The 25949-nt window shown below is 38.8% G+C and overlaps 1 protein-coding gene across 2 annotated transcripts in view; it reads left to right on the top strand.

Annotated features, from left to right (window-relative positions):
• PARG (poly(ADP-ribose) glycohydrolase) overlaps positions 1–19656 on the top strand; it is a 61773-nt gene extending 42117 nt beyond the window's left edge. For both annotated transcript variants that reach the window (XM_063163939.1, XM_063163938.1), the window contains exons 11-18: positions 136–196; positions 828–903; positions 3429–3576; positions 8567–8645; positions 9425–9533; positions 12088–12193; positions 15361–15489; positions 16248–19656. In XM_063163939.1, coding sequence (XP_063020009.1) covers positions 136–196; positions 828–903; positions 3429–3576; positions 8567–8645; positions 9425–9533; positions 12088–12193; positions 15361–15489; positions 16248–16420 — 881 coding nt within the window. In that variant the 3' untranslated portion in view covers positions 16421–19656. The remainder of the gene's footprint in view (positions 1–135; positions 197–827; positions 904–3428; positions 3577–8566; positions 8646–9424; positions 9534–12087; positions 12194–15360; positions 15490–16247) is intronic.
• Positions 19657–25949: the final 6293 nt, after the last annotated feature.

Raw genomic sequence — 25949 nt, 5'->3', positions numbered from 1 at the left:
ACTCTTGAGGAAAGTTAAGCTCTTGGTATTGACCAAGAACGATGTTTGTAATTTTCAAAGATTACCAGTTTAAATAATCTGAGGCCTAAGCTCCCACACTTAATACATTTTCCTTTGGGGTTGGTTTGCCTGTAGAACCTACGGGATTGGTGACCTTCACAAGGCAGTGTCTCCAGGAGTTTCCAGACTGGGAGAGGTAAGTCAAACATCCTGTAAGAAGTTTTCTAAGTCCACAATAACTGAGTGTCATTCATTTGGAGTTGATTCAGGTCTAGAAGTACCACTGAAAACAATCTTTGCTATGGACTGTTCCAGAAAGAAATAGAGAGCAGTGGCTGAATTGCCACAAATAGTTTGTGTCCTGAGTTGTCCCATATGTTTTTCTGTAAAGAAAACAAGTATTAGTTGAAGTTTTAAAACACAAACAAATCTTTGATGCTGTTGTTTGAGTGGGGAGAAAAAAGAGAGGGATTATATTACCAGTCATTTATTGATTTAAGAAATGACAGGTAATGTAATGAACTAAGGGTGATGATCAGCATGAGCACAAGTATTATAGCTTCATTGCTGGGGAGCAAGAAAAACTTAGAACTTCAGATGTGGGGTTTTATGGTAGAAGGTGGGGAAACTGACAAATGACATTGTTTCTGCTTCAAGTTTGTGATGCAAACTTTTTTTTAATCCATTGGGTTTTTTTTTTTTTAAACCACCTTATGTTCAAGGTGTTTAAGCAGTTGGGGTTTGGGTGAATTTTGTTTTAAAATGAATGGGTTTTTGTGGGGGTTCTGAAATGATCCTTTCTGTACAATATTTTTCCTCAATGGTAGATCTCAGAAAAAATTATCTAGATTGCATGTCACCTATGAAGGCACCATTGAAAGCAATGGACAAGGTATGCTGCAGGTAAGTGCATATAACAGTTCATGTGGATTTCGTGTTTTTGTCATACTTTTATAGTCTATATGCTTAATAAAGTTACTTGTTTGTCCTCAATTGACTTAAATGACAAGATGTTATGCAGCATAAAAAAACCTATCAAAATTAATTCTGTGGGCAGTACTGTCAATGTTCCCCAGCTCATCTAGGTAGCACATGTACCTGTTACAGAAAGGGCTGACAGAAAATCACAAGTCCTGGACAGCTTCAGGTCTTCTGGTTCAAGCCAGGATCAAAGATTGACAAGACAAAAGATTCAGGCTGTGATCTTGATGACTTGTCAAGGGTTTCAGTTTATTTTAAAAAAGTTATTCTTGTGCCCCAGACAGTGACCAGGTCAGTGACCCAGGAGACTTTCTTGCTGCTGCCAGCACCACTGTTTCAGTCTGGGAGACAGTCAGCAAAATAAATTCATAAGGAGGATGTCCTGTCCATATTTATAGGAAGGAACACATTTGAGTTTTCAAATTAGTTGTTTGCTTTGTGCTTTTCTTTAAGAAAAAAAAAAAAAAGGTCTGCCTTCTAGAATTCTTTTACCAAAAAAAAAGTAAAAATTAGAACTTTTTTAGCCAGGGACAAGTGCTGCATTGGAAGAGGAGGAAGGAGACAAGAAGAATTCTTTTCTCCAATGCTCGTTGCACAGACTTTAAAATGTCTCATAACTTTATGAAACTGGGGCACTTAAATGTGTGCTGAAATTATGAAGAACTCAGCAATTGCTCAATAATAACCATTTTTCTGGTGTTGTACCCTGTATAAGGGGGTATTACCTAGGATCTGATATTTTCCTCTTGGCTATTTCAAACCTTATCAAACAAAGTACCTCTGCTCAGATGAGGAGCAGTATGGAGGGATAGAATTTGAGAAAATAGTGCAGAGGGTAGTCTCACACCTGAGGAGTTGCAGCTGTACCAATTACCAAAGATTAGGAGCAGGCCTGCCCTTAATAGGCCACAGCTGTGTCCAATAAGAAGACGAGTGCTACAAAAGAGTGGGTGAGGTGGTTGTGCTGTCAAGAGAGTTGGAGTTTGTTGGTTATGCTGTGAAGGGACCTGGAGTTTGTTGTCTGTACTGTGAAAAAGGAGGAGTCAGTGCTCTGAGGAGCTGCCCCTGAGAAATCACTGAGAAGGTATGGGAGTTCTACAATAATTTGACAGCAGAGCAGTCACTCCAGCAGGGAGCAGGATGAGCAGGGCAGGACAGTGCAGGAGTCCACAGTGACCCAGCCTCAGTGGGCAGGGATGGTGCCAACCACAGCCCCTGCTGAGTGGCTGTGCCATCAGACAAAGGCAGAGTGATGAGTCTGAGTCAGGGCACCAGGGACAGTGAGAGATGTCTGGTGAGCACATGGACATCAGCAGGGCTGGGCCCAGAGGCAAGGTGCCACAGGTGAGGTGCAGGACAGGGTGAGTGTTTGTGTGGGTCAAGGCTGGGCCCAGCACAGTTACAGTGCTTTGGGACCCTGGCGCTCTGTACATCTGAGTGGTTTTCATATAAAAAAAATCATAGTCAAGTTTAGCAAATCTCAAACAACTGAAGTATGTTGGTATTTCCAGGATAGACTAGAGGAACACATGCTGCTGTAGTGGCTAGCTCTTGGTGTGCTTTGGACTCTGCCTCCTGGGTTAGTCTGTAATCTACACAGATGTTCATGGCACCCCAGCAACTTCTGTCCCCCTCCTGTACCTGTGCTCTCATCAGCTACCTAAGTAAAAATCAGTAAGAAGCTAATAGAATTTGGAGGATGAAGTAACTTTTAAAAATTATAAATTTATATGGGCAGTTAATTTGAGTGAATAGTAATTACTTTATTGAATAAACAAACTCCTTTTAAAACTGTTGTCTGTATGAAAATGTAATTTGCAAAATATGTACTGTTGAAGCAAAAAATAGTCCAGAGCTTCTCTATTTCAAACAGAAACCTTTAGAGTCAAAAGTATTTGCCTTATTCAAGTGCATTTCAAGGACAATTCATAACAGATTGTTAGTACATTGCAAGAAGAATTTGTTAGAGGCTTTTTAAGGTATAGAACTATTACAAGGGCACTGCTAATCTAAAGATACTTCCATGTGCATAGCTGGGGCAGAATGCTTTCCAAAGGACAAACTAATGATGTTTCAATGGCCCTAAAAAGAATGCTGTTTTCATCTGTCACATCTACTGAAATGTGTTTTATTCTGAAATATGTGCTTCTTCAAGGGAAACTCACACAACTTGGATTTGGAACGTTTGAGATGCAAAGTTTTTTTGCGTTGTAATGTCTCATTTGTTGTTTTCTGAGTTTTCTGAGAAGTTAAATGGAAAAAAAGGGAGAGGCATGATCGTGTTAATCAGTTTCTCTGCTTGTGGTTTTGAGTGATAGCAGCAGATTTCAACACAATAATTAAATAATTAAAATAATTAAAATTTTGGATTTTATTTACTTTGGTAACAAAAGGATTTTTTTTTCTTCCTTATCCTATCCTAACTCTCCTGAATGTGTTTTTGGTAGGTTGACTTTGCAAACCGTTTTGTTGGAGGTGGTGTGACTGGGGCAGGACTGGTACAAGAAGAAATTCGGTTTTTAATCAATCCAGAACTGATTGTATCAAGGCTCATCACTGAAGTCTTGGATCACAATGAATGTCTTATCATCACAGGTTAGTCTTTGCAGAAAACGTTTCACATCAAGTTCTGGTTTTATATATGTACAAAATACATTTCAAGATGAAGTTTAGTATGTTTAAATGCTGTAAGAATTAAAAATAAGGGGGGAAAAAAGTTAATACTCATTTGACAAAGAGCCTCCTGCTTCATCCCAGCTAACACCACAAGGGATGCTGTTCCATACATGTTTTGTGAAAGGAGAAAAACAAAGAGACAGCAAGCAGAAGAATTTATTTTATTCTTTGTAAATGTGTTTGAGGACTTGATGTCTTGAGCTAAGGAATGCTGATGGGCAATATAGGTAACAGCCACAATTTCCAGCTATTAGCTGATATTGCTTCCCTTATGTTAAAGGATGTGGAGTTTTTGTTCCTCTCCTAAATTTGTAGCATTTGATGTGATCAGTGGGATTGAACACTCTTGAGAAGAGGAGCTACCTTCTGATTACCTAAAAGGGGAGGAAGAGGAAGAGTAGAAATTCTGCATCCATTAGGAAAGGGTAGAAGGCTGGGAACTGCCTCTGTAGGATTTGATCTTGTAAGTTTCAAATATGTATTTATGTTACTTGTAGGTTAATTATGGGTTCCTAATCATATCAGAAATAACCTGCTTCTCCAGTATGTTGCTGAGGGGTTGTGTGTGAAGATGTCCTGCCTGCCCAGAGCTTAGCTGAAAGGGTTTTTTCTTTTGCTTCCCACTCTCTTAGAGATCTTGGATTGTTTAATTATCCATTGCATTAAAACAGCATCAAAAACCAAATGTCACTGTTAAGAACTGGAGCAGCCCAGGTCATGCTGCATGTCTCAGTTCTAAACATAAATGAGCATTTTTCATGATTGAAGAAATAAAATGATGCTATAATACTACTTTATTTACACTAAAGAGCAACTATAAAGAAAAGTATATTTACTGAGAGAGATCCCCTGGTTAGAAATTATAATAAACTATGTTTATTTTTCAGTCTGCTGTAGCAAAAATGTTAGGTTTAGTTACCTGAGCTGTCTCAAAAGTCAAGAGTTTCTTTAGGTATTGGAACACATTGCTTGGAAAAATCCATCAATAGCACTTTTCTCTCACATGCATACACAGTAGAAATTTGAGCTTAAATCTTGCAGGTCTTACTCTGTTCTGAGTTATTGATTGTACTGGCCAGAGTATCTTTTGTTTTCAGACTTATGCTTGGCAATCTTTTTAAGACAGTGTTTTATTTTGTTTTTCCACTCTGCCAGAATTAATGCCCTTTCTGTGAAAAGTCTTTGATAAATTGGCTTTTGTGATTACATTTAAAAAAATGAGTCAGAAGAGAAGAGTCAGAGACTTTTGTTCTGTATTTTGGATGTGATACTATATTAACATATTTTAAGCACTGTCCTCTGGGAGAGACTTTTTTGGGAAGGGGAAAAACAGAGCACAGTTATCAGTCTGGGTAATAACTGATTAGGAGGAAACACTAAATTAGTGTTTTGAAAGACCTTCCATTTCCCTGCAAACAAAAATGGTGATTTGGCATGGACAAATAAAGGTGAGAATGTTTATTTACTGCAGCAAGGTTTTATCTTTCTTGATATTTTATCTTCCAGTGTTTTTCAATTAGTATTTAGGATATGGAGTTCTTCTCTAATGGAAATATCCATTCCATCATTTTTATTTAATCCCTGGAGCTTTTCCACCTTGGTTCTTAGCCAAGTCTCTTCTGTGTCACGATCCTCTTGATAAATTACATTCTTTGTGATGCATCTTGACTCAGCGGCCTAATGGGTAGAGCTGTGTAGCTTAAATTTGCAGTGGAGCCCAAGAAATTGGGAGATAAATTAAATTTGTTGTGATTTTCCAGTATCTGGTTAAGATCACTGCTGTAATGACTATGAAAATGGTCATGCAAACAGTGGAGTTCTTCAACACAGACATCTACCTACAGAAATGTCAGCAGCAACACCAGAGATTCCTACAGCTGCATTTCTGGTAGAGCTGTGAATAAGTGTGAGTGGTTTTCATTCAGATGTTTTCTTTCTTTCTTTTTTCCCCTCCTGTTTGAGCTCACACATCCTCAGGCAGTGTTAAGAGCAGATGAAGCTGTGTTCCTTGTTTGCTTACAGATCTATCAATGGCCAGTCAGGACTGCATCATAGCAGGGCAGTTTTGGAGCCTTCTGACCACATTAGCCAGGCAGCAAATGAGATGAGATAATTGGTTTGGCTGAAAATTTACTCAGAGAGGAAAATTGGTTTTCAGCTGGATTTAGCAGGCTGATTGTGCCAGTGTTGGGAGAGCCAAAGACTAATGGTGGTACAAGATAAGGATTGGCAGGACTGATTGAAAGGGAAAGAAGGACCTTCCTCTCACTTATGGCACTAAATGTGCCTTTATCTTGGTCACTATACAACTAAACTCTTGCAATTTCCACATGTACTTTTTGTTTAGTGCTCATGGTCCTACCTCTTCGGGGGTATAACTTTAGCTCATTAGAAATACTAGAGGAGCACTATGGTGGGATTTTTCCCAATCCCTGGAAACATAATGCTGTACACATATAGGCAAATGTAAAGCTAGACTATGGAGTCTGAGAAAGGTAAATTTATTTTTAGTAATAATTGCAAATCTGTCTAAATTGGTGAGGTCCCATAAACACCGACACTTGGCTGGCAATTTCACTTTTTGTCTGATGCTGTAACTTTTACAAGTCTCACAAAGGATAGATTTTTGAATGGTACTTATATATACATTCTTTTGACTTTAGGTAGGCTATTCTAGGTTTTGTAGCTTGTTTTTAAAGTTGTGGTGGAACCTTATTCATGGTTTCCCTTCTTTTACTTTTTTTTTTTTTTCTGATGGGAAGAAAAGAGAGTCACCAGAAACATTAACATATCTAGCTTATCCCATACTGCTTCTGTTCTCCCAGCAACAGAAGTTTGTATCCCAGTAATTCACAGGCAGAAGTATTGCCAGTGAAAATTGTCTGACAAATTTCCAGGGCTTCACTTATGAAAACTCATTGATTTTCATTAACTTTGGGTTTCTGGGATGTGACTTTGGAGTCTGTGTGATTTCCTTGAGTTTCTCCAGTATTGATTTTTTTCTTTTAGTGGATATGTGTGTGTATATGGGTGTATTTGCTTGTTTGTTTGTTTCTGGTGCTTTTGTCATCAGACACTACACTTCCATAAAAATTAATGAAAACAATGAACCTTGAAAAAATCAGCCTTATACTTTATAATTTAATCCATCCTAGTGCAATATCTCGATGACCTAGAGTTTTCTTTCCCCATCTTAAAACACCAAAGAAAATGCTTCCTTTTTCAAGCTGGAAGTTTTGCTAGGTTGTCCTCTAAAGAGAGCTCTCAAAAGAGTCACATATTTCCCTTATCTGTCTTTTCTTGCTCTGTGCTTAGACACTTTTGTCAAGTCTATCGAGATAACTGAATTTTACTCATGTCAGGAAAAGTCTTAGTGAGGGCTGATAGCCTGCAATTCAATTAGAAGGCTGATTTCAGAGTATGGAAGCTGCTTGTGGTTGTCTTTTGTCTGAGGGCATGAATGTGTGTGAATACATAGGCACATCTTGTTATCCACATTTTTCAGATGATTTTTTAATCATCTGGAAGTGAACTCAGTGAGAAATCTCTTACCATCTCACTCATTTTGCATAGCAGCTTTTCAAAATAGCCTTAAGTGAGATTTGTGTGCCTTCAGAATGATTAATGTTCTAGACTAAATAAATAATGAGTGAGTAGCAGGGCAGATGAATTAAATGAGCATTGATAAGTCTTGTCAGTTAAAATTAATATGGGTAAATGGGGAAAATATTTTGACATATATGCATCATTGTAAACAGTTTTTAACTGCTTGTTTCCCATGCTTGAGACTACTGGAGGTAAACATTGAAGTTTTCTTGTCAGTGAGGTTTACAGTTAATAGTTTTATGTTTTTGATTGTTCAACTTCAATTGTATTTCTATTTAGAGATTGGAAAACTCAGATTAAGTTTAAACCTTTGTATTCTCAGGGTATTGCTGATCTGTGCACTAGTTAGGCAGTACTCTTGTCTTAGTAATCAGATGTTTTGTGCTGTCAGCTTGCAATTCTTTAAAACCTATTTCTTCCTGTTCTATTTATAGACATAGCTGGTATCACAGCTTGGTTTGTGATACAGTTCTCTTCTTACTCTTACTGTTTGTAATTGTGCCAAACTATACCTGCATGAAGCTCCAAACCAGTCAGCTCAGCTGCTCAGAGCATGGTGCCAACAATGCCTAGGCCGTGAGTTCACTGAAGAGTTGGGCTCATGATCCTTGGGGGTCCCTTCCAACCCATCTTAGGATTCTGTGATTGCTTCTGAAACTCAGCGGTTGTGAGCTCAGAATGGGGAAAAGCTGTGATTTTGCTGGGGCATTACTTGAGGAGTATTTCTCTGAAGCATTTGTGCAACGCCCTGGTTTTGAAGCAAGGTCCTGAAGCTCTATAAAATGAGGTGAAAGGCAACCTTTTAGAAAGGTTATGATCCCTATTCTCAGTTAAGATACACTCTGTCTTGGGATAAACCTTTGAAAAGGATTTGGTATAGCAGAGCACAGTAGCTAAAATTACTGGTGACCTTAAGGAGGTGCTTTCTGACAGCCTTTAATACTTGCCAAGATCCCTTCTGGACCTTTTCAAGAGCAGCCAAGTACATTCCAGACTGTGGTTTTTTGGGTCTTTGTGCTTGTACAGAAGTAGTTTGTTGGTGCTGACCAGTTCTCATTATATACTGGGCAGCATATGTAGGTCTGCACTTGTAATGTTCTGTGGTGGCGCTGCTCATCACCTGTGGGAAGGGAGCTTTACAAGGAAATCTTGTATTTGTGGTGCAAATACAAATTCTCTGTTTCCCATTGCTTCTGAGAGCTGTGTGTTCATTTGGAGAAGCAGTGATTCCTATCAAAGATTTGCCAAGTGAAAAAAAAAAAGTACATATTTTGTATGTAATCTGGAAAATAATTTGTTTCAGGTACTGAGCAGTACAGTGAGTACACAGGCTATGCAGAGACTTACCGCTGGGCAAGGAGCCACGAAGATAAGACCCCTAGGTAAAGTTCCACTTAAGTATTTTAAGTGAAGGAAGAAAGAAATGTTAGAAATTTGAAAAGTTTTTCCTAGCATTTGCCTTAATAGGATGTTTGGTTGATGTGGTTCTCTTCAGCAGAGCCAACAAGCTAAGAAAGTTGTGTCACATTAGTAATGCCATACTAATAAGTGGTACCTGCCCTTATGTTGGTTCTTAGATTAACATGTTTTACAGTTTAGAGATACATGTATTTAATGCACATTTTTGCTAAGATACTGACTGAACTATGGTTTGCAATGTCACAAGAAGTGTGATAATGATACCTCAGATGCCACAGTGCAGCTGATGTGTGGTAAAATAAGAATCAATACCATGAATCTGAGTAGAAGGCTGTGAGCTCTTGAATTTATTTCTCCAGCAATGTCATTAGAGTATATACAGAAAATTACTCATTTGGTATAGAAACATACACAGTGTACTCTCATTTAAATGTTGGAGGAAGACGGAGAAATACTGACCTTGCAATGTTCTTACATACTTGATAAATAGTGCTGTGTAATTAGATTTGTTTCACGTTCATGCTCAAAGTCTAGCTGGGATATTTCTAAATTTATGGGGAAGCCTGTCTCATTTCTGATGCTGCTTTCATTCCCAACCCACAAAGAAAAAGTTCCATTGTCTGTTGAGTTCACCTTTTCAGCTGCTTCTAACAGAGAAGGGAATTGCTCATTTTGAATTGGGGTTATATGGCTGATATTAAACAACTAATGTCATCTACTTTTCTCCCCTCTCCAATTTTAGGGATGAATGGCAACGACGCTACACTGAAATTGTTGCTATAGATGCATTTCATTTCAGACGTTTCCTTGATCAATTTGGTCCAGATAAAATTAGAAGAGAGCTCAACAAGGCCAGTAACTTCTTACAACAGCCTGCAGTCTAATGTTTATAGACCTTTTTCAAATATTTTTATGTTACTGTCTCCATCTAAGGAAGTTCTTGCTTAGTTGTGTCTCATATGACAGGGATTTGCTGTCCAATGTTAAAGCAAAAGATTGTCAAATGTATTTCTTGTCCTTTGATGTTCAAAAGTATATTTTATACAACTTTCAAAAACATAAATGAAACCTGGATATGCATCTTGTTAATTCTTTCCCGTCCTGCTTCCAAAGGGTGAGAGTTGGGGTTGTTCATCATGGACAAGAGAAGGCTTCAGGGAGGGACTTTTAATATGGGCAGATAGTGACAGTACAAGGGCCAGTGGTTTTAAACTGACAGAGGACAGGTTTAAATTAGGTATTAGGAAGAAATTCCTTACTGTGAGGGTGGTGAGACACAGGAACACGTTGCCAAGGGAGCCTGTGGATGCCCCATCCCTGGTAGTGTTCCGTCCCAGGCTGGATGGGGCCCTGAACAGCCTGAGCTAGTGAATGGCATCCCAGCCCATGGCAGGCAGGTTGGAATGAGGCAATCTTTGAGGTCCCTTCCAACTCAAGCTATTCTATGATTCTAAATTATGAGTCTAAGTTCTTTCCCTATGATTTGTGCTGTTGAATCCTACTCAGCTGTGCAGTCAAGGTGGGGCCGTTCATAAATATGGTCCCACTTGCTTTTCTTCCACCTTTCTTCTTTGCTCTTGGGGTATTGACATACTGCCTGGGAGTTTACCTTTTCCTATGTTGATGTTTTCTTGAGATTGGATCCAGCTGTTCATAAATCCCCTTTATTTTCACAATAACTGTAAGGGCTGTTGTAACCACATATGTGTGCATTCATGCCAGTCAGAGCTTACAGTCTCCAAGAAGACTGACAATGCAGGCCAGTTTTAATCCTTTAAACAAAGCTTCTGGGCTGACATTCAAAACTTGCATGCTTCCTACCAATAATTCATGCACATTATTAATCATTATCATTATTAATTCAAAGTTCTCAGACCTTGACTCTGCTCTGAGTCAGCTGTGTAAAAACTGCATTTTGCAGTGACTGTGGTCCGTGATAATCTCACACATCAAAGTTCCCAGGCTGAAGAGCTCTTTGATAGGGGAAGCTGGAACTGTGGTGGACATAATTTTTTTCTGTCCTCTGCTATCCCTAATTTGGCATCTACTCCTTAAGTAAGATATTTGAGATGTTTTCCAATCCTTGGTGTCTGCCATGGATTCCCAAATGTAATGTTTGGGAACATTGGGTTGCTTTCCCAAGCTGTGGCAGATGCTTTATCATCTGCATACCCAAGGTTTTTCTGTCACTTGTTTTCCTTCTTGTTTTGCTGCTGCTCTTTTGTTGAAGCCAAAGCAGTCTTTTCCCAGCTTTTAAGGTTGTACTTTGACAGGGACTAGTAATTGCCACCAGTGAGCTGTTTGTGGTTGTGGGACCTTAACTTTTCAAGGCCTTTGCTGTTATCCCATGCACACATTTTATCTGCTGACGTGCTGTGTCTGGAATCAGTCTCCAGTTCACAAAGCAGATTCTCCTAAGTTAATAACAAGGTCAATGGGCCAGAATTAGAGCCTTGCATGGCCAGTGTAAGGCTTGGGTAGTGAGAGGTGTGTGGCCTGTTCTAGCAGAGGCAGTGCTGTTTTTACTGGGCAGTGGAGTACAGGAATGCTAATTCAGTTATACTCTGCTAGTGGGCCAATTTTTGGGATCAAAACGTGCTGATGAGCTTCCTTAGTGTGATTCTGCATTTATAAATGCATTGAGCTTGGGTGTAGAATATAAGAGCTCAATGCTGTTATTGTTAAACCCTCCTTCTTTCTGCAGTATGGAGGGTATAGAATATTATAGGATGTATTTTAAATAAATTCAAACATAGGAACACACTGCCCTAATTCTCAGCTGGAAAGGATATATACCTTGAAATGATGTACAATGCTGAAGGACTAATTTAAATTAGTTGTGAAACCTTAGCGTCTTGACTAAGGTAACATTCATCAGCTTGTTTCTTCATGGTTGGTAATGAAATTAGCCCTAAAAAGACATTTAAGTACAGTTTGTAAACCTCACTGATACCTTAGTACAAAATTCTAATTACCTATATCAGTGAATTTATGATCTGCCTACAATTTTCAGTGTATTGATTTGGTTTGGATTTTAAAAATAAACTATGGCAAATCACTGCAATGTTTATAAGATATGTTGGTTTGGCTGATGTTTTTTTATGAGGACTGATTGGTATTTAAGAAAAATTTTAAGTCTTTATCCTGAAGAGGTTCCTGTAGCTGTGATGAAATGCCTGGGACTCAGGACCTGTATCTTAATTTTTAACTTGGGTCCAAAGAAGGCAAAAGTCTTCCCATCTTAATTTTTTGTTATTGATGTTGAATTTAAAGGAAGACTGTATTGAAGTAGTTTGAATTTGGTATTGCTAGAAGACAATGCTGGGTTTTGTTATCATTTTATTGTTTGGAAGTATTGCAGCAGGCTGCCTCTCAGATCCATCTGTGACCCTTGTGTGCATGCAGGCCTACTGTGGCTTCTCTCGACCCAACGTTCCACCTCAGCATCTCTCTGCAATAGCCACAGGAAACTGGGGATGTGGTGCCTTTGGAGGGGACTCCCGATTAAAAGGTAAACCATAGCATTTCTTAATGGTCAGATTAATCAAATCACTGACATTTTGGTCCTGGGCCATGTGTTTTTGTTCAAGTACATTTTTTGCTTTTGTTCTAATTAGTATATGTTTGCCAAGAAATGGCATTCTATAGAATTGGTACATTAGTGCTGATCTTTAGGCTGTGAGTAATGAGGCCTTCAACAATAAAAGAGCATTCCACTTTATTCTTTGTGCTGTAGACTGTTATACTATTTTCAGTTTAAAGTTTGGTTCAAGCACATGATGGTGAAATGCTGGGTTTGCAAGGACTTGTAGCACTGAAACCTTCCAAAACACAAATATACAGCTTCAGTTCACAGAATATGTTCATTGCAGTTGTCAGTCATATAAATCAGCTGACCTTTCTGCAGCAGTCTTTTCAGATTCTGCCTGAAATTCATATCTCTGCAAAGCTGTTTAAAGTACCTGGTAATTTGCAAGGCTTCACAAATTTGCTGGCAATGGTTAATGTTTAGTTTCACCCCTAATATATTGCTGTATGCCAAAGAGGTTTCCAGTCACTCAGTCATGCTGCTTTCTCTCCTGACTTGCCTCCTATATCACTCACTTTCTCATGTTCTTTTATATTTAATTAGAGTATTTGTAATGCAGCAGATATCATATGCCTACATTCATTTAAAACCTTTTCCATCAATTCAAGAACTGATGGATACTGACATATAAATTCATATCCTGGTTCATATAATTCTAAATAGAAATTTACATTTCTTTGTTGTTTCCAAGCATTTGAAGAGTATTTAAAATTTGCTTTTCAGAACAGCTTTAGGTAGCTACAGTGAGACAGTCATCAGGCTACCAGTTTCATTTCTTTTCTAATGTGCTTAATTCATAAGGTATCTATTTTTTTCTCAATGCTCATTGAGTTCCTGGCAGTTGTTTTTTGATATCCATTAGACAAAATAGGCTGCCAAATGCATATCTTATCAATATCAGGACTAGTATTTACTGTAGGATCTGAGCATACTTGATTTATGTTAGGAAGGTTTAGCAAGTACTTCAATTTGCATAAGATCTTGGATCTGAACTGTGATATCCCATGTATGTTTTTTTTAAAGTAGAAGGAGGATGTCAGTACAGCCATTGCTCCAGGTGCAAGTCCAGAAGTTAAGTGGGATCACATCAGCTGGGTGCAAGGGCCAAGAGAGCTCAGATCTCTCCAGACCCCAGTACCACAGGCTCTGTTGCTCTTCCTGTGATGCTTCTTTCTGTACCAGTAGCATGGAAATTTCCCATGGTATTGTGTATCATTAGTGTCCAGAAGATTTGTGAAGTCTGATTCTTGACAGAAATTTTGATCCTTGTTTCATAAGATCTATAGCAATTCAAAATAAGCACTAGGATATTTTTAACATCTTGTAAAGTGAAACTGCAGTTTGGAATGAATAATAAGATTCATTAGGTTCTGTTCCCCTATGCAAGCTAGTTAATTAGACTCTTTAAAAGCTAAACTACTGAAGCTTTACTAAATCCACAGCTGGTTCAGTGGTTTAATTAAAATATCACTCCCAGATTGAGATTAATTTCACATGTGAATCATGTAATTTTTAATTTTGGCTATGGGTTTACAAGAGGAAGTATTTTTTTGTTGAGGAATGCAGTGTTTTAATAGGTCTCTGTTTAAAAATGTGAAAGATTATTGAGCTGCGCTCTGAACAGCTTTCTATTTAGCTTCCACACTAGCAGGTGGTAATGCACTATGTACACAGTTTTATTTTAAATTAATCTTTACAAAGACAATATTAATCACATTTTAATTAACTCTACTTACTGGGTAGAAAAAGGAGGAATTAATATCAGAGCTGCACCAACAGGCTCTGAAGGAGACAGGCTGCAGCAGATGAAATAGTTGCTGGGTTCCATTGGTTAGGACTGTTGTAGTTCCCTGAAATGAGCGTGTGATTGATTGCATGCCTCTGTGGCACTCGGGCCTGGCAGTGCTGGCTGATGGAAAAGCTGCACTCTTCTAAGTTTGGTGCTGCCTAAAAGGGCCCTGATTTTCTTCTCCCCTTTTGTTGTTCCTGGCTCTGTGGTCTGGTGCCCTCCCTTGCCTCAGCTCTGACTCTTGGCAAACCTTTCACTCTGCCAATTCGACTGCTGTTGTAGCAGAAAACAATTAGCTTTTATTCTGCATCCATAATTTTCTGCCAGTTTGGTGAATGGAATTGGCACAATGATGTCTGATGAGCACCAGAGAGCTACAGAAAAATCAGGAGCTGGCTGAGAAATGAACCAGAGCTACTTGCTCCAATTGCAGTGAGTCATTAGCTTGGCTCAGCAGCACTACTGATACAGGTGATTTCTCAAGGTGAATCTTCAAAAAACTGTTCCCAAGAGAGGAAACATTTTTTTTCTTTTGCATGTAGAGGAGCAAAGTCTGTCTATATTGTAATGTTAGCTGTTGGCAGAACTTGGGATGCAGCTTGGGCCAATGAGTTTGACAGAAAGCTGGAAGTTAAGTAACATGTCAGCATTGCTGACATCACCCCTCACAGGTCAGAGGAAGCCATTCTATTCCTTGCTGCTTACTTCTATTGTAGGTGTGGTGGACACCTGAAATTATGCAGGAACAGGCTGCAGAACCATAGTTATTTTCTTGGAGCTAAAAGTTGGGTCAGCTTTCACTTTGCATAGCTTACCTAGTGGAAGGATTGGCTCCATTCCTTCTTACAGGTGGCACAGAATGGAAATTGCCAAGTGCTCATGGATGCTTTTCACCCCACTGTCTGTGGCTGTATGGGCAGCTCATACCAGAATGGGAGGGGCTGCTCTGTTGCCTTATGCTGCCACTGGTATTTATTGGAAAATTAATGGCTGCATGCTGCTTGGGGGCAGACATGGACCAAAATAAACCCCTCAGTTTTAAGCACATTGTTTATCTGGAAGTAAGGGTGGATGTCACTAACAGCTCTAGCAGAATGCTCCAACACTCTTGACCTGCAGTGCCCAGCATTCTTTATTTTAAAAATGGAACTAATATTTACCAACCCATTGTTTGTAGTGCTTTGCAACATCCATGTGGATATGGGTGCTATGGTTGCTTGCTGTAAACTTAAGCTGTGATTTTTCCTTCAGTAAATTGTTTTATCCTGCGCTCATGTGTAATCTTTTTTCCTTGTTTCAGCCTTAATTCAGATACTGGCAGCTGCAGAGGCTGGACGTGATATTGTGTATTTTACCTTTGGAGATGTGGAGCTGATGCGGGACATTTACAGCATGCATACTTTTCTCTGTGAGAAGGGCCAAACTATTGGTGAGCAAAAGGAAATCTCTGTGTGCACAATAGAGACATGACCATCTCTCTAAGTAGAAATTTTCCAATATGAATTCTTATCACTAAGTGCTGAACACAAGGAAATGAGTCTCAGTTTGTTTGTACCTGTTCCCAGAATGGGGAACTCTTCTGATTTGGGATCTACTGCACAGTGCTAATCAGTTAGAAGACTTCTAGATGCTTTTCTGATTCACTTAGGAGTAATGCTGAGAATTTGAAAAGTAGAGGTAATGTGGTAGGTAGAAGATTTGCAAAAGCTTTTGATATAACTCAGTAAATCTTTGAAAAGGGAAAAGCTGCTTAGGCATTCTTGATACAGGTTTGTCTTCTAGTGGCTCTCTCTTGATCCTGCAGGATGTGGTCTGATGTGTTATTCAGTTGCAATACAAGAAAAGCAGTGTATCCATTGCCCTATTGTAATTGTTATGTGTCTTTTAATTTCTGGCCCAGAAGCACAAAGCTGGGTAATTGGCAATACATTTGTAAGTAATATGTATTCAAGCTTAATGTTAGGATAGATTGTGCAGGAAGTTGAGGGAGCCCATCCTATCTTCTGAACAACCTGCAGACATTCCCATTTACACAGTCTTCTGCCTCCTCTGTCACTGCTCATTTAGAGATGCTCCTAGCCACTGTCTCAGTGTGCATGTGCATTTCTAGCCCTCCTTTGCAATCATACATTGCTCATTTGGCATGTTCTCACATGGTGTTTAATGACTTCTTTTTGGTTTTTGAAGGGGACATTTATAGGCTGTTGCTGAGATACTACAATGAACAATGCAGAAACTGTTCTACTTCAGGACCAGATGTCAAGCTGTACTCTTTCATATACAACACCCTTGAGTCCTATGCACATTCTACTGATGATGAGGAGGAGGATGAAGAAAAAGGGTTGTGTTTTGAAGATTAAAGTAAATGTATTTGATCAGAATAATGGTTCTCTCCTCCCACTGGTATATTGTGTGAATTGCTGGACATAATGAATGAGCTGGCTTAATTTATGTTGACTGCATTGGTAGTTATGTATAACACCCAAACAAAAAACTCCACAAACACCTTTGAGAGATGAGATTTATTTGTTTGATGGTTTGATACATGAAAACCTTGTTCATGTGTGTACAGAGAAAAATTCTTTGGTAAGTCTGGTTGCGTTGTATCTTGTTAAGTAGAATATTTTGGTACATTTCCCTTGAGATTGCTAAAAACCTTCAGATTTCCCTGTACTCCTTTGCCTTTATTTTTCAGAGCTCTTATGTAGATTTCTCATGGAGGCTTACAGCTGGAGTACAGACAGCCATGGAACTCCCTGGATGATGTTAGAGAGAAGCATTTTAATGATTGTTCTTACTGAAAATTGTCATAATCCTTAGGAGTGCCAAGGTACCATTGGTGTTGTTACCAAAGTTTTCCTTCTTTTGACTTAAAATATCCTGGGTCTAATTAATTTTTTTTAAAAATTGTTTAAAATTGAAAAGTTCTGGGGCAGTCAAGAATGCATTTCACTACTGCATGGTCTTTACCAAATTAGACATAAAAGTTAGCATAAAGAAGTAGAGAAAGAACAATAAGCATGGAAAAATGAGAAATGTGACCAAAGCTGGAAGCAGAAGGAAAGATTTTCACATGAAACTCTTCAATACCATTTTATTGGTGCTATCTGTTACCACATTGAACAAGGTTTTAGTCTATTGGAAGTTTCTCAAGGTTCACTGCTTCTGACAATATTTGAGTTAAGGTCTGCTAGTTATGTTCATATTGTCATATCAGTTCTCCTCTCAGTAGGCATATGTGTGAATGTAAGATCCCCATGGGATATGTGAGTGAGGAAACAAATCACATATCAGTGGGAGGAAAGTCTGTTGGTTACAGATAAGAACATGAGGTCTTGTTAGGGATTTCTGCCTGTGTCATTTTAGACATGGGAATAACAGTGAAGTGTTGGCAAAACATTTTAAAACCTGTGCTTTTACTATCTGTGAATACCAAACTAGTGTTGCTGTAGTACATTAATAGTTTACACAAAACTGCAGATACATCTGTGATAAAACTTCTTCAGGTCTATGTACAGGGCAAATCCAGTGAGACTTTTTTCTGTATTTAAGCCCAGATTAAGTTTCAGCCCAGATTCCTAAATTTAACCTCTTCTGTGTTAGATTTTTATTGTTTGTCATAGTTGCTAGTATGAGTTAGCAATACAAGTAAAACCTGCAGCAGGAAATGTAGTGACCTACGTTTCTTAATCAATGAATCCTTTTGAGTTATGTCAGATAAAACTCTCCAAGCCTCAAACACACCATGGTAATTAAATGCTGGAAGCTGTTGGCAGTCTGGCTTAGAATAAATCACTCACTGCTTGATCTGCTCTGGGGGAAGCAACGGGAAGGAGTCTGGGTCATTTATAAATACCTTCAGGGAGCTGTACCTTGGCATGAATTCTAAGTGGGCAGCTTGCAGGTCTGTTACTTACTTGGGAAGTGATGGACACAGAGGTTTCTTCCTGTTCTTCCCACCAGGTGTAGTTTTCTCACCCCCACCCATTCTGAGAAAAAGATTTTGGCTAGAATTTCAGGCTTTTTTCTGTGTTTGCAACCTGTGTCCTCAGATTTAGCAGAAATCTTTTCTCCTGCTCCTGGTGTTTCAGTGTTGGCTCAGATTCTGGCAATAGGAATAACTGTTTTATTGACTCTTATTTGAGCATTTAGGTTCAAGTATGGTAGTGCTTCTAGATGCATTGGTGATGATAGATGTACCCTGGGAATTATGACAAGTGATGGAAAACTGGTGCTATCAGCCAAACCTTTTTCACCTTACTACTCAGGATCTCATATAGAAGAGATGAACAGAATTTGTTCCTAAACAACTGGAAAAAAATACAACAAAAAGCTTTAGATGGCTAGAAATTACCTCCCCTTTATTATATATAAATACTTCTTTAGTGCAATGTAGTCATTGTGAGAAGTGATTGGTCAGGTATGAAAAATGTACCAAAATATGGTGGAATGAAATTTTACTTCAACTCTAGAAACAGAAAAAATTGACTTTGGAGAGATTATCTGATGATCATATTATAGGTATGCAGTTAAAAGAGTTCTTGCAGTGTCCAGTGCTTCCAGGATGATCCTAGTCTTTTTATGCACTCTGTAGTTCCAGTGATACTGAGCATTTTCTAATATGGAAAGAATGCCTTTTGTTTGAGATCATTCATTAGGATATGTTTACCATACCTTTTTCTCTAGTGAATTATGCTTGTATGGACAGGAACAAAGGAAAATAACTTCTTTTTCATTTCATGTGTTGTCTGAAAAAGAGTGATATATCCTGGATTCTATCGTGTGTTCCTGATCTCGTGAAGGGCAACATTGTAAGAATGCTTTGAATATGATTTTGATCACAGGCAGGCTGAAAATTATTTTGTTGTTGTTTGTTTTGGGGTTTTTTTTGAAAGCAAAATAGCCCAGAATTAGTTAGCAGTGGTGTTACATTCCCATGATGTTCTAATTCAGTAAAGAGCTGAACTGCCCAGATTGCTGCATGTCAGCCCAATAAGTGCTCTACATCTTTCTTTTTCTCCCCACCCAGCACTCCCCATTTCCAAACTCCCTGAAATGTTTCCTTTAGCTGGCAATGCCTTGGGTGCTCTGGGGGAAGTGGTGTGGAATGGAGATGCCAGTGATCTCCTTGTGCAGCCTAGGAAGCTTCAGCTTCACCCTTCCAGAAACCGGGTGATGGAGTATTCTAGGTTTGGGATTTTTTATTATTTTAGGGATGTTTGCTATATGATTTCCAATAAAAATTAACTTCCTACCAAAACTTTTGTTTTATACTTTTTAGCAGCTGAATTGAATGCTTAATATGAAACAACAACAGGCAGTCATGTCGATTGCAATGTTGCCTCATGGTCAAGTTTGGTGTCTGAGCACTTCTGTTGTTCTACAGCTCTTGCAGCTAAATTGCTCAGTTTTGATGTTTCCTTATCCAATGAGGAGTATCCAATACTGTATATATTAATTTATAAACTGTTAAAGTGTTCCTGAAATTCTTCTAAACTTACAGTTTATGCACCATTATATTGTATTGATTTTTCTGGATCTGTATGCTAATGTTTACAGAATTTTGTAGGAATACAATTAAAAAATTCTGACTGAAGCCATGTTGTGTAATTTGTCACTTAATATACTTTCCAGGACAGAAGAATTCCAGCACATTTGAATGCACAGGGCATAAAATTGCAGATAGTTCTAGCAGTAAACTGACACATAATACAGAGCTGAGAAATTATTCTTCCTGTACAGTATTGTGGTGGTTGCTTCTGTCTGCACAGCACTGTAAAACACAATTAGCTACTGTAAATTGGAAGAGTGTCAGTATGAGTGTGATGTGAGATTTCATCCATGTCTGTGGCCATATGCAGATATTCTGATGTTTCCAAGCTTTTGATAAGCAAGTAAATGTTGGATTAGTCATTGAACTTCATGAAGGAAATGTCACTAAATAAAAGCAAATAACACCCTAAAAATACGTAAATAATTAACATGTTGTCTAGGGGTTTTTATGGTTTGTAAGAGTGGGGCTGAAATCCTTCTAAATAAAACCATTTCAAACTTTTCCCAAAATCTTGTTTTAAGGATTAATTTTTTAGCATCACAGGAAATTAGGATACAAATATAATTTGATTGCTCCTAAGGTTTTATATGCAGCTGTGCTTCTGAAGTTTGCAGTGTTGATACTAAAGGATTCTGTCCATCAGACAGCAGCAATGGAAGCAGAGATGGTGACTCACAGACACGTCTGGGGGAGCAGGAATGAGCAGGTGGCTGAGCAGGAGCTTCCTGCACTGTGCCCAGGTAACTCTGCTCATGGAAGTGGCCAAAGGGATCCCATTTTCACTCAGTGTTTGGCTGGGTGAACTGGGGGTGCTGGGCTTTGGTTGCGTGACAAGTGGGAAAGGAGGGAAGGGCTGATGCCTTCATGCTGTACCTTGGAAATCCCAGGTGCAGGGGAGGCAGAAGGTGCTCCCATTGTGCTGCTGCAGTGCAGGAGCAGCTGCCAGTCTGTCCCAAGCTGTCACTGATCTCACTGTAATCAGCAAATACCCTCATGAATACACTTGAAAAGCAACCATGGCCTGTGGAGATAACCCTGGGGATAAAGCACAAGTGCAAGGGCTGCTTCACCATGGACTTCTCCTGGTTTTCTCCAGTGTCTTCCTACCTATGTCAGTGTTTGGATAAAGGAATTCCAGACACCTGAATTTCACAACTTTTCATGTTTACCTTCACAGTCTGCATCCTCTCATCCTCAGCAGCTTTCTATAACAGAAGGATGGACAGATGGATGTCAGACTTTGGGATTCCAAAAGCTGTTACAAACTCTGTCAGGTTCACTGAGGTAATTGTATATTAGCCAATGTAGGGTGATGCAATGTTTGCTCTGGATGGATGACTTGGGTTTTTTCTTTCTTTTTAATTTTTTTTCTTTTTACTATGTGCTTAAAGTTATCTTTTGCTGTTTTGTGGCACCTCTGTGACAAGAGTGAGAACATCCATAAAATCATGGAGACTGCAAGATGCAACAGCTGTCTGAAATGGTTAGGTTTTTTAAGCTTAGAATTGAGTATTTATGATCTTGTTTTGTGCTAACAGTGTTTCATGCTCATTTATCATTGCTTAAGTGAGTGTGACCTGGAAGTTGCATAGGAGGTATTTGTCACTGATAACTCCATTACAGCAATGCCATCAATTTGTGCTGAGCTGAGCTGTCAGACAGGCTTTCATTGCCTGCTCCTGCTAAGTGGCCCTTGGTCTGCAGCTAAAGGAGGCACTGGTGTGTTCCAAGTCCTCTTGGTGACACTGTGGGATGTGTCTGGGTGTGTGCACACTGTGCTGTGCGTGCACACACATTGAAGGAGCTTTAAAGGAGCTGCCATGAACTGCTGGGGTGAGGATCATTGCTAATGTAGCTCATCAGCTGTAAATCTGGGAAGCAGGGGACAGGAACCTAGAGAGGTTGCACTGTCTTGATGAACTGGCTGTGCTTGCTGGCTCTCTGTGTCCACAGTTCACACACCTCAGCCTTTTGCAGTCAGCTGTCCTCTCTCTTTGATGGACTGTACTGAAAACTGCACAGCTGATGTGCCTAAAAATAACATGTTCTTGTGCTGATTTTTTTTCCTGTGGTTTTTATTCATTAATTAATAGTAAATTGAACAGGTGATATTAAAGATGAGGGGATTTTCCCTTTAATTTTAACTGTTGAATAGCTAAGAGAACCACTTTGATGTTCAAATTTTTAAAGAAATGGAATACAATGAAGGCATTGCTCCATTGGGTGTAAAACAGTAAGAGTATGCCTGGTTGGATAAAGGTTACTGAAAAGCCTCACCTCCTTCTGCCCAAGTGATAAACATTGTTTTGTGTAAATCTCCCCTTGAAAAATCCATGTGACATGCAGATAAGGACTCTGTCTGTACAGAGCTTACCACAGAGGCTTTGTCTATTCTGCTCTCTGTGGTTTTCACTTGGAAGGCCCAGTTCAGTAACATCTTTTTTATTTGCTTTTTAGAGATGCCTTCTGTAAATGATAGGAATTTTTATACCTACTACAGCTGCTTCCTTTTGTAATTAATATTATCATAATGAGATTCTGCACAGATAAAAGCTGTATTGGCTAAATAGGAAGGGCAAAAGGACCTCTGGACCAGTGAGGCAGGATTGATTTAAAAGTCTATGTTTATAGTTAACAAGAAACAATAATGCAGTACCATACATGATGTTACCAGTTTGGATCCAAGACATCTGTATGTGTGTTAGCATCTAATCACTGTCCCTATGCAAATCCTGAACTTTGATTCCAAGGCTATTTTTGCAGGAAGGCAGTAATAACAAATTAAAAACTGTTTGTTTTAATATATCTGTATGCCATCACTTCTTAATTATTTCTGACACCTTAGCTAAATGTTACAGGCATTGTGGGTGTTTTTGTCTGGAAGGACAATGTTTGCTAGCTTTTATAAGCTATAATTTACACTCAGGACAACATCTGGAGTGCATAAGGAATTAAACCCCTGCAAAGCCTGTCTGGATGGGCTCTGTAATGGCTTTTGAGCATCTGAAATCTTTTCAGGGTGGTTGAATATGCTAGGAGGCTGCAGGGGAAAACTGCAATCTTCTTGCTCAAAGACATTGCTTTCACCTTTCTTTTACACTCACTTGATGGAGATAGAGAATTACTTTGATTGTGGGGAACTGTTACATTTATTCTCAGAAATTGCTAATAGTATTTGTTAAAAAAATAAACCAGGAAAGCAAGGACAGAATCAGGGGCAAACTTCAATGTTTTCACATTTCTTACAGTGATATTCTATAGTCATGCTCTCTGAATGTGATGCTTAGATTCTCTCAGAAATCATCATCAAGACCAGCTATAAGGGGGGTGAGGATGTATGTTCCCAATTAGCCTTTCATGTCAAAGTTTTCAGGTCTTTGCAAAAAAGGCAGAAAACACTTTCAGGAGGCAAATGATTTTTGTTTCTGTGTTCCCATTTGCTGGGTTGCCATCTCCCATGTGTTGGTGTCCAAGCAGAAACACCTGTATGGGTTTCCTTTGGTGCCTGTTTGATTGATGTTTTTCATTTGTGAAAGGCTGTTCTGACTAAATCCTGACAGTAGTCTTGCTTTGCTTACAGGGGAGAAAAACCACAAGGGTGATATTTCTCTGAAAACACCAGTGTGAGCTCTGACCATAAGTGTCCCAGTAAGTCATGACTGTTTTGGAGCTGTGTGGGGAAATTACAACGTGAAGCACCATACCATGTCTAGAATCTTGCAACTTTAGAATTGGAATAAGAAAAATATGGAAAAATTTCTCCAGGCTACCTGGTTGGTTGATGTTGTTTTGCTTTGTGTACCTGGAACACCAGAGAGTAGGTTTTCCTGTTTCTGTTGGCTTGTGCATCTTCACCAGTAACAATGCTCCCATATTAATAGGGTCCTCTCTTTTAACCAGGCCAGTGAGGGGCTGGATCCATGTGTAGGGAAAGCAGGGTGTCCCCTCAGGCTTGGCCTTGCAAAAGGGACCAGGTTCTATATTATATAAGCACTACATTAAAGATCTCTTCCCAGGAGTTTGACCTGTTCCACTCTTGTGGATTAATCTCTTGTGCTATTTCTACATCAGGTATTGCTATAAAGGGACATTTAGGAAAGTTCATGATCCTGAACTGTGTGAATTATCACTAAGCAGAGAGAAGTTTTGCTTACTTCCATTTAAAAGGGGAGGGAGCTAAATAAAATAAATTATTTGTCTCCACTTAAGATTTAGATGTAGTTTATGATATCTGCTTTAGAGATGCTTCAGAAGAATCCTCTCCATGGCCTTGCATCAGTGAGGACTCAGCTCCTCTGCACATGTACAACTGCCTTTCAGCTGGAAGTTGATGGGAAGTGCTGAATTTGCTCTTTTTTTTATTCATCAAAGCATCTTGGCATACCAGATGCAATAAAGGCACTGTATAGATCAAAGTGTTTCATCATGGCACAAAGTTAATTTTGCCAAGATTTGAAGACTTATCTTTTCAAAATTAAAGGTTGAGAAAATTGCTGTGAATAGCTAAAATCCTGGTACTGAATAATGACAAAATTTTCTTTAATGCAGTAGGAATTGATTGGATCTTGACCAAAATGTCATGAAAATAAATTAAAGTAATTGTGAGTGTTTCACACCCTTTTATGTAAAGGATAAGGTCCTAAAAATTGTATTTTCAAATCCAGAATTACGTCTATCTTCAAAATGCCTCCATTGTTAGGTAATTATATCATTGCAGTTTAAAGTCATTATTTTGCCTGTTGCCTGAGGAATTTTACAGCAGAGCAGTATTAATAAGATGCCAGGAGAACAAATTCAGTAACTTAATCTCTGTCATAAATTGAACTCTTATAAACAAAGTGGCATTTTCATTCATAATTAAATGACCTGCAGCAAATGTAGGTCAGGAGTGATGGGATGTTTGATTTTCCATTCTGTGGAAAATCAAAACTTTTGCATTTTAAGGAGAAAGGTGAGAAAAAATTCAATCAGTGTCTTCCGGACATGGATTGAACATACCACAGCTTTTGAGAAAAGGAGGTTCCTAATTCATGCACATTGTAAATCTCAGCTAAGTGGCATTCAGACTTTACAGTTGGTGATGACAATTCCCTAAGAATTCAGATGAAAAAAGAAGACCTACTGATTGACTGAGTCCACTCTTTCCTCGTTCTGCCAATTCCATGTACATAAAAACCAGCAGCCAAACCCAGCAGATTGGATTTAAAATGCAACAGATTTGGAGCTTTTTTTTTTCCTTATCTGAAATTGGACTACTTGATTGTGAGCAATCATGTGGATGAGATGTTTCTAATGACAACTAAATACCTCCTAAAGTCATATGGCTTCAGCCTCTCTGGTTCTAAATCTTTTCACTGAATTTTTTTGAGGTGGTTTTGTTCTAAAGTTTTTGAAGTCTTAAAATTGTTTCCAGTCATTGGCATGAGACCTGGAAACACTCAGATGAACCTGCACCTTCTGCATGTGAGTTTTGGAAGGGGTTTGTTACCCTGACTTAGATCAGGGACGTCCTTTGCCTACTAGGAAAAGCTTTGGCCTCAGGAATTTGAAGGGTTTCAAGGCTAATCAAATTTCTGTTTGCTTTAGATAAGCATCCCCTTCTTTTTCCCTCAAATTTTGATTACATATGACCTTCAGAGAGCCTCAAAATGTTAATAAATTCCTCTGAAATTGGTTTTTGTTACAGTCCAAGGTAAAATTGTACCCATGGGAAATGCTTAATCTATGACCAAAATAAGGCATTTGTATACTTAAATGAGCAGGGGAAGGCTTTGCTGTTCTGAAAATTCATGGCAATGACCTAACAGAACTATGTCTTAAGGGAATTGAATCCGACTTCGAATTCTGATCTCTAGGACAAATAACTCCAGGTATTCTCTGCTGTCTTAATATTTCTCCAGGGCTGAGAGACTTAACACAGGCAGCAACTAGTGGCCCAAGTATCATAATGTTCTATTTGGTAGTTTGTGTCTTAAAGCCTTTCCAAAACCAAGTATTGGTAATACATCCAGGTGAGGGGAATTCTCTGAAGTGGACTGAAGGATAGAATGAGCCAGAATGACTCCATGTTTCAGAAGCCTTGATTTATTATTTTATGATATATATTACATTAAAACTATACTAAAAGAATTGAAGAAAGGATTTAATCAGAAGCCTAGCTAAGAATAGAAAAGGAATGATAGCAAAAGCTTGTGTCTTGGACAGAGAGTCTGAGCCAGCTGACTGTGATTGGCCATTAATTAGAAACAACCCCATGAGACCAATCACAGATGCACCTGTTGCATTCCACAGCAGCAGATAATCATTGTTTATATTTTGTTCCTGAGGCCTCTCAG

The sequence above is a fragment of the Melospiza melodia genome, chromosome 9 (genome assembly GCF_035770615.1).
Source record: "Melospiza melodia melodia isolate bMelMel2 chromosome 9, bMelMel2.pri, whole genome shotgun sequence".
Taxonomy (NCBI): Eukaryota; Metazoa; Chordata; class Aves; order Passeriformes; family Passerellidae; genus Melospiza; species Melospiza melodia.
Note: the sequence above shows the minus strand (reverse complement) of the source record. Positions and strands in the feature narration are given on the sequence as shown.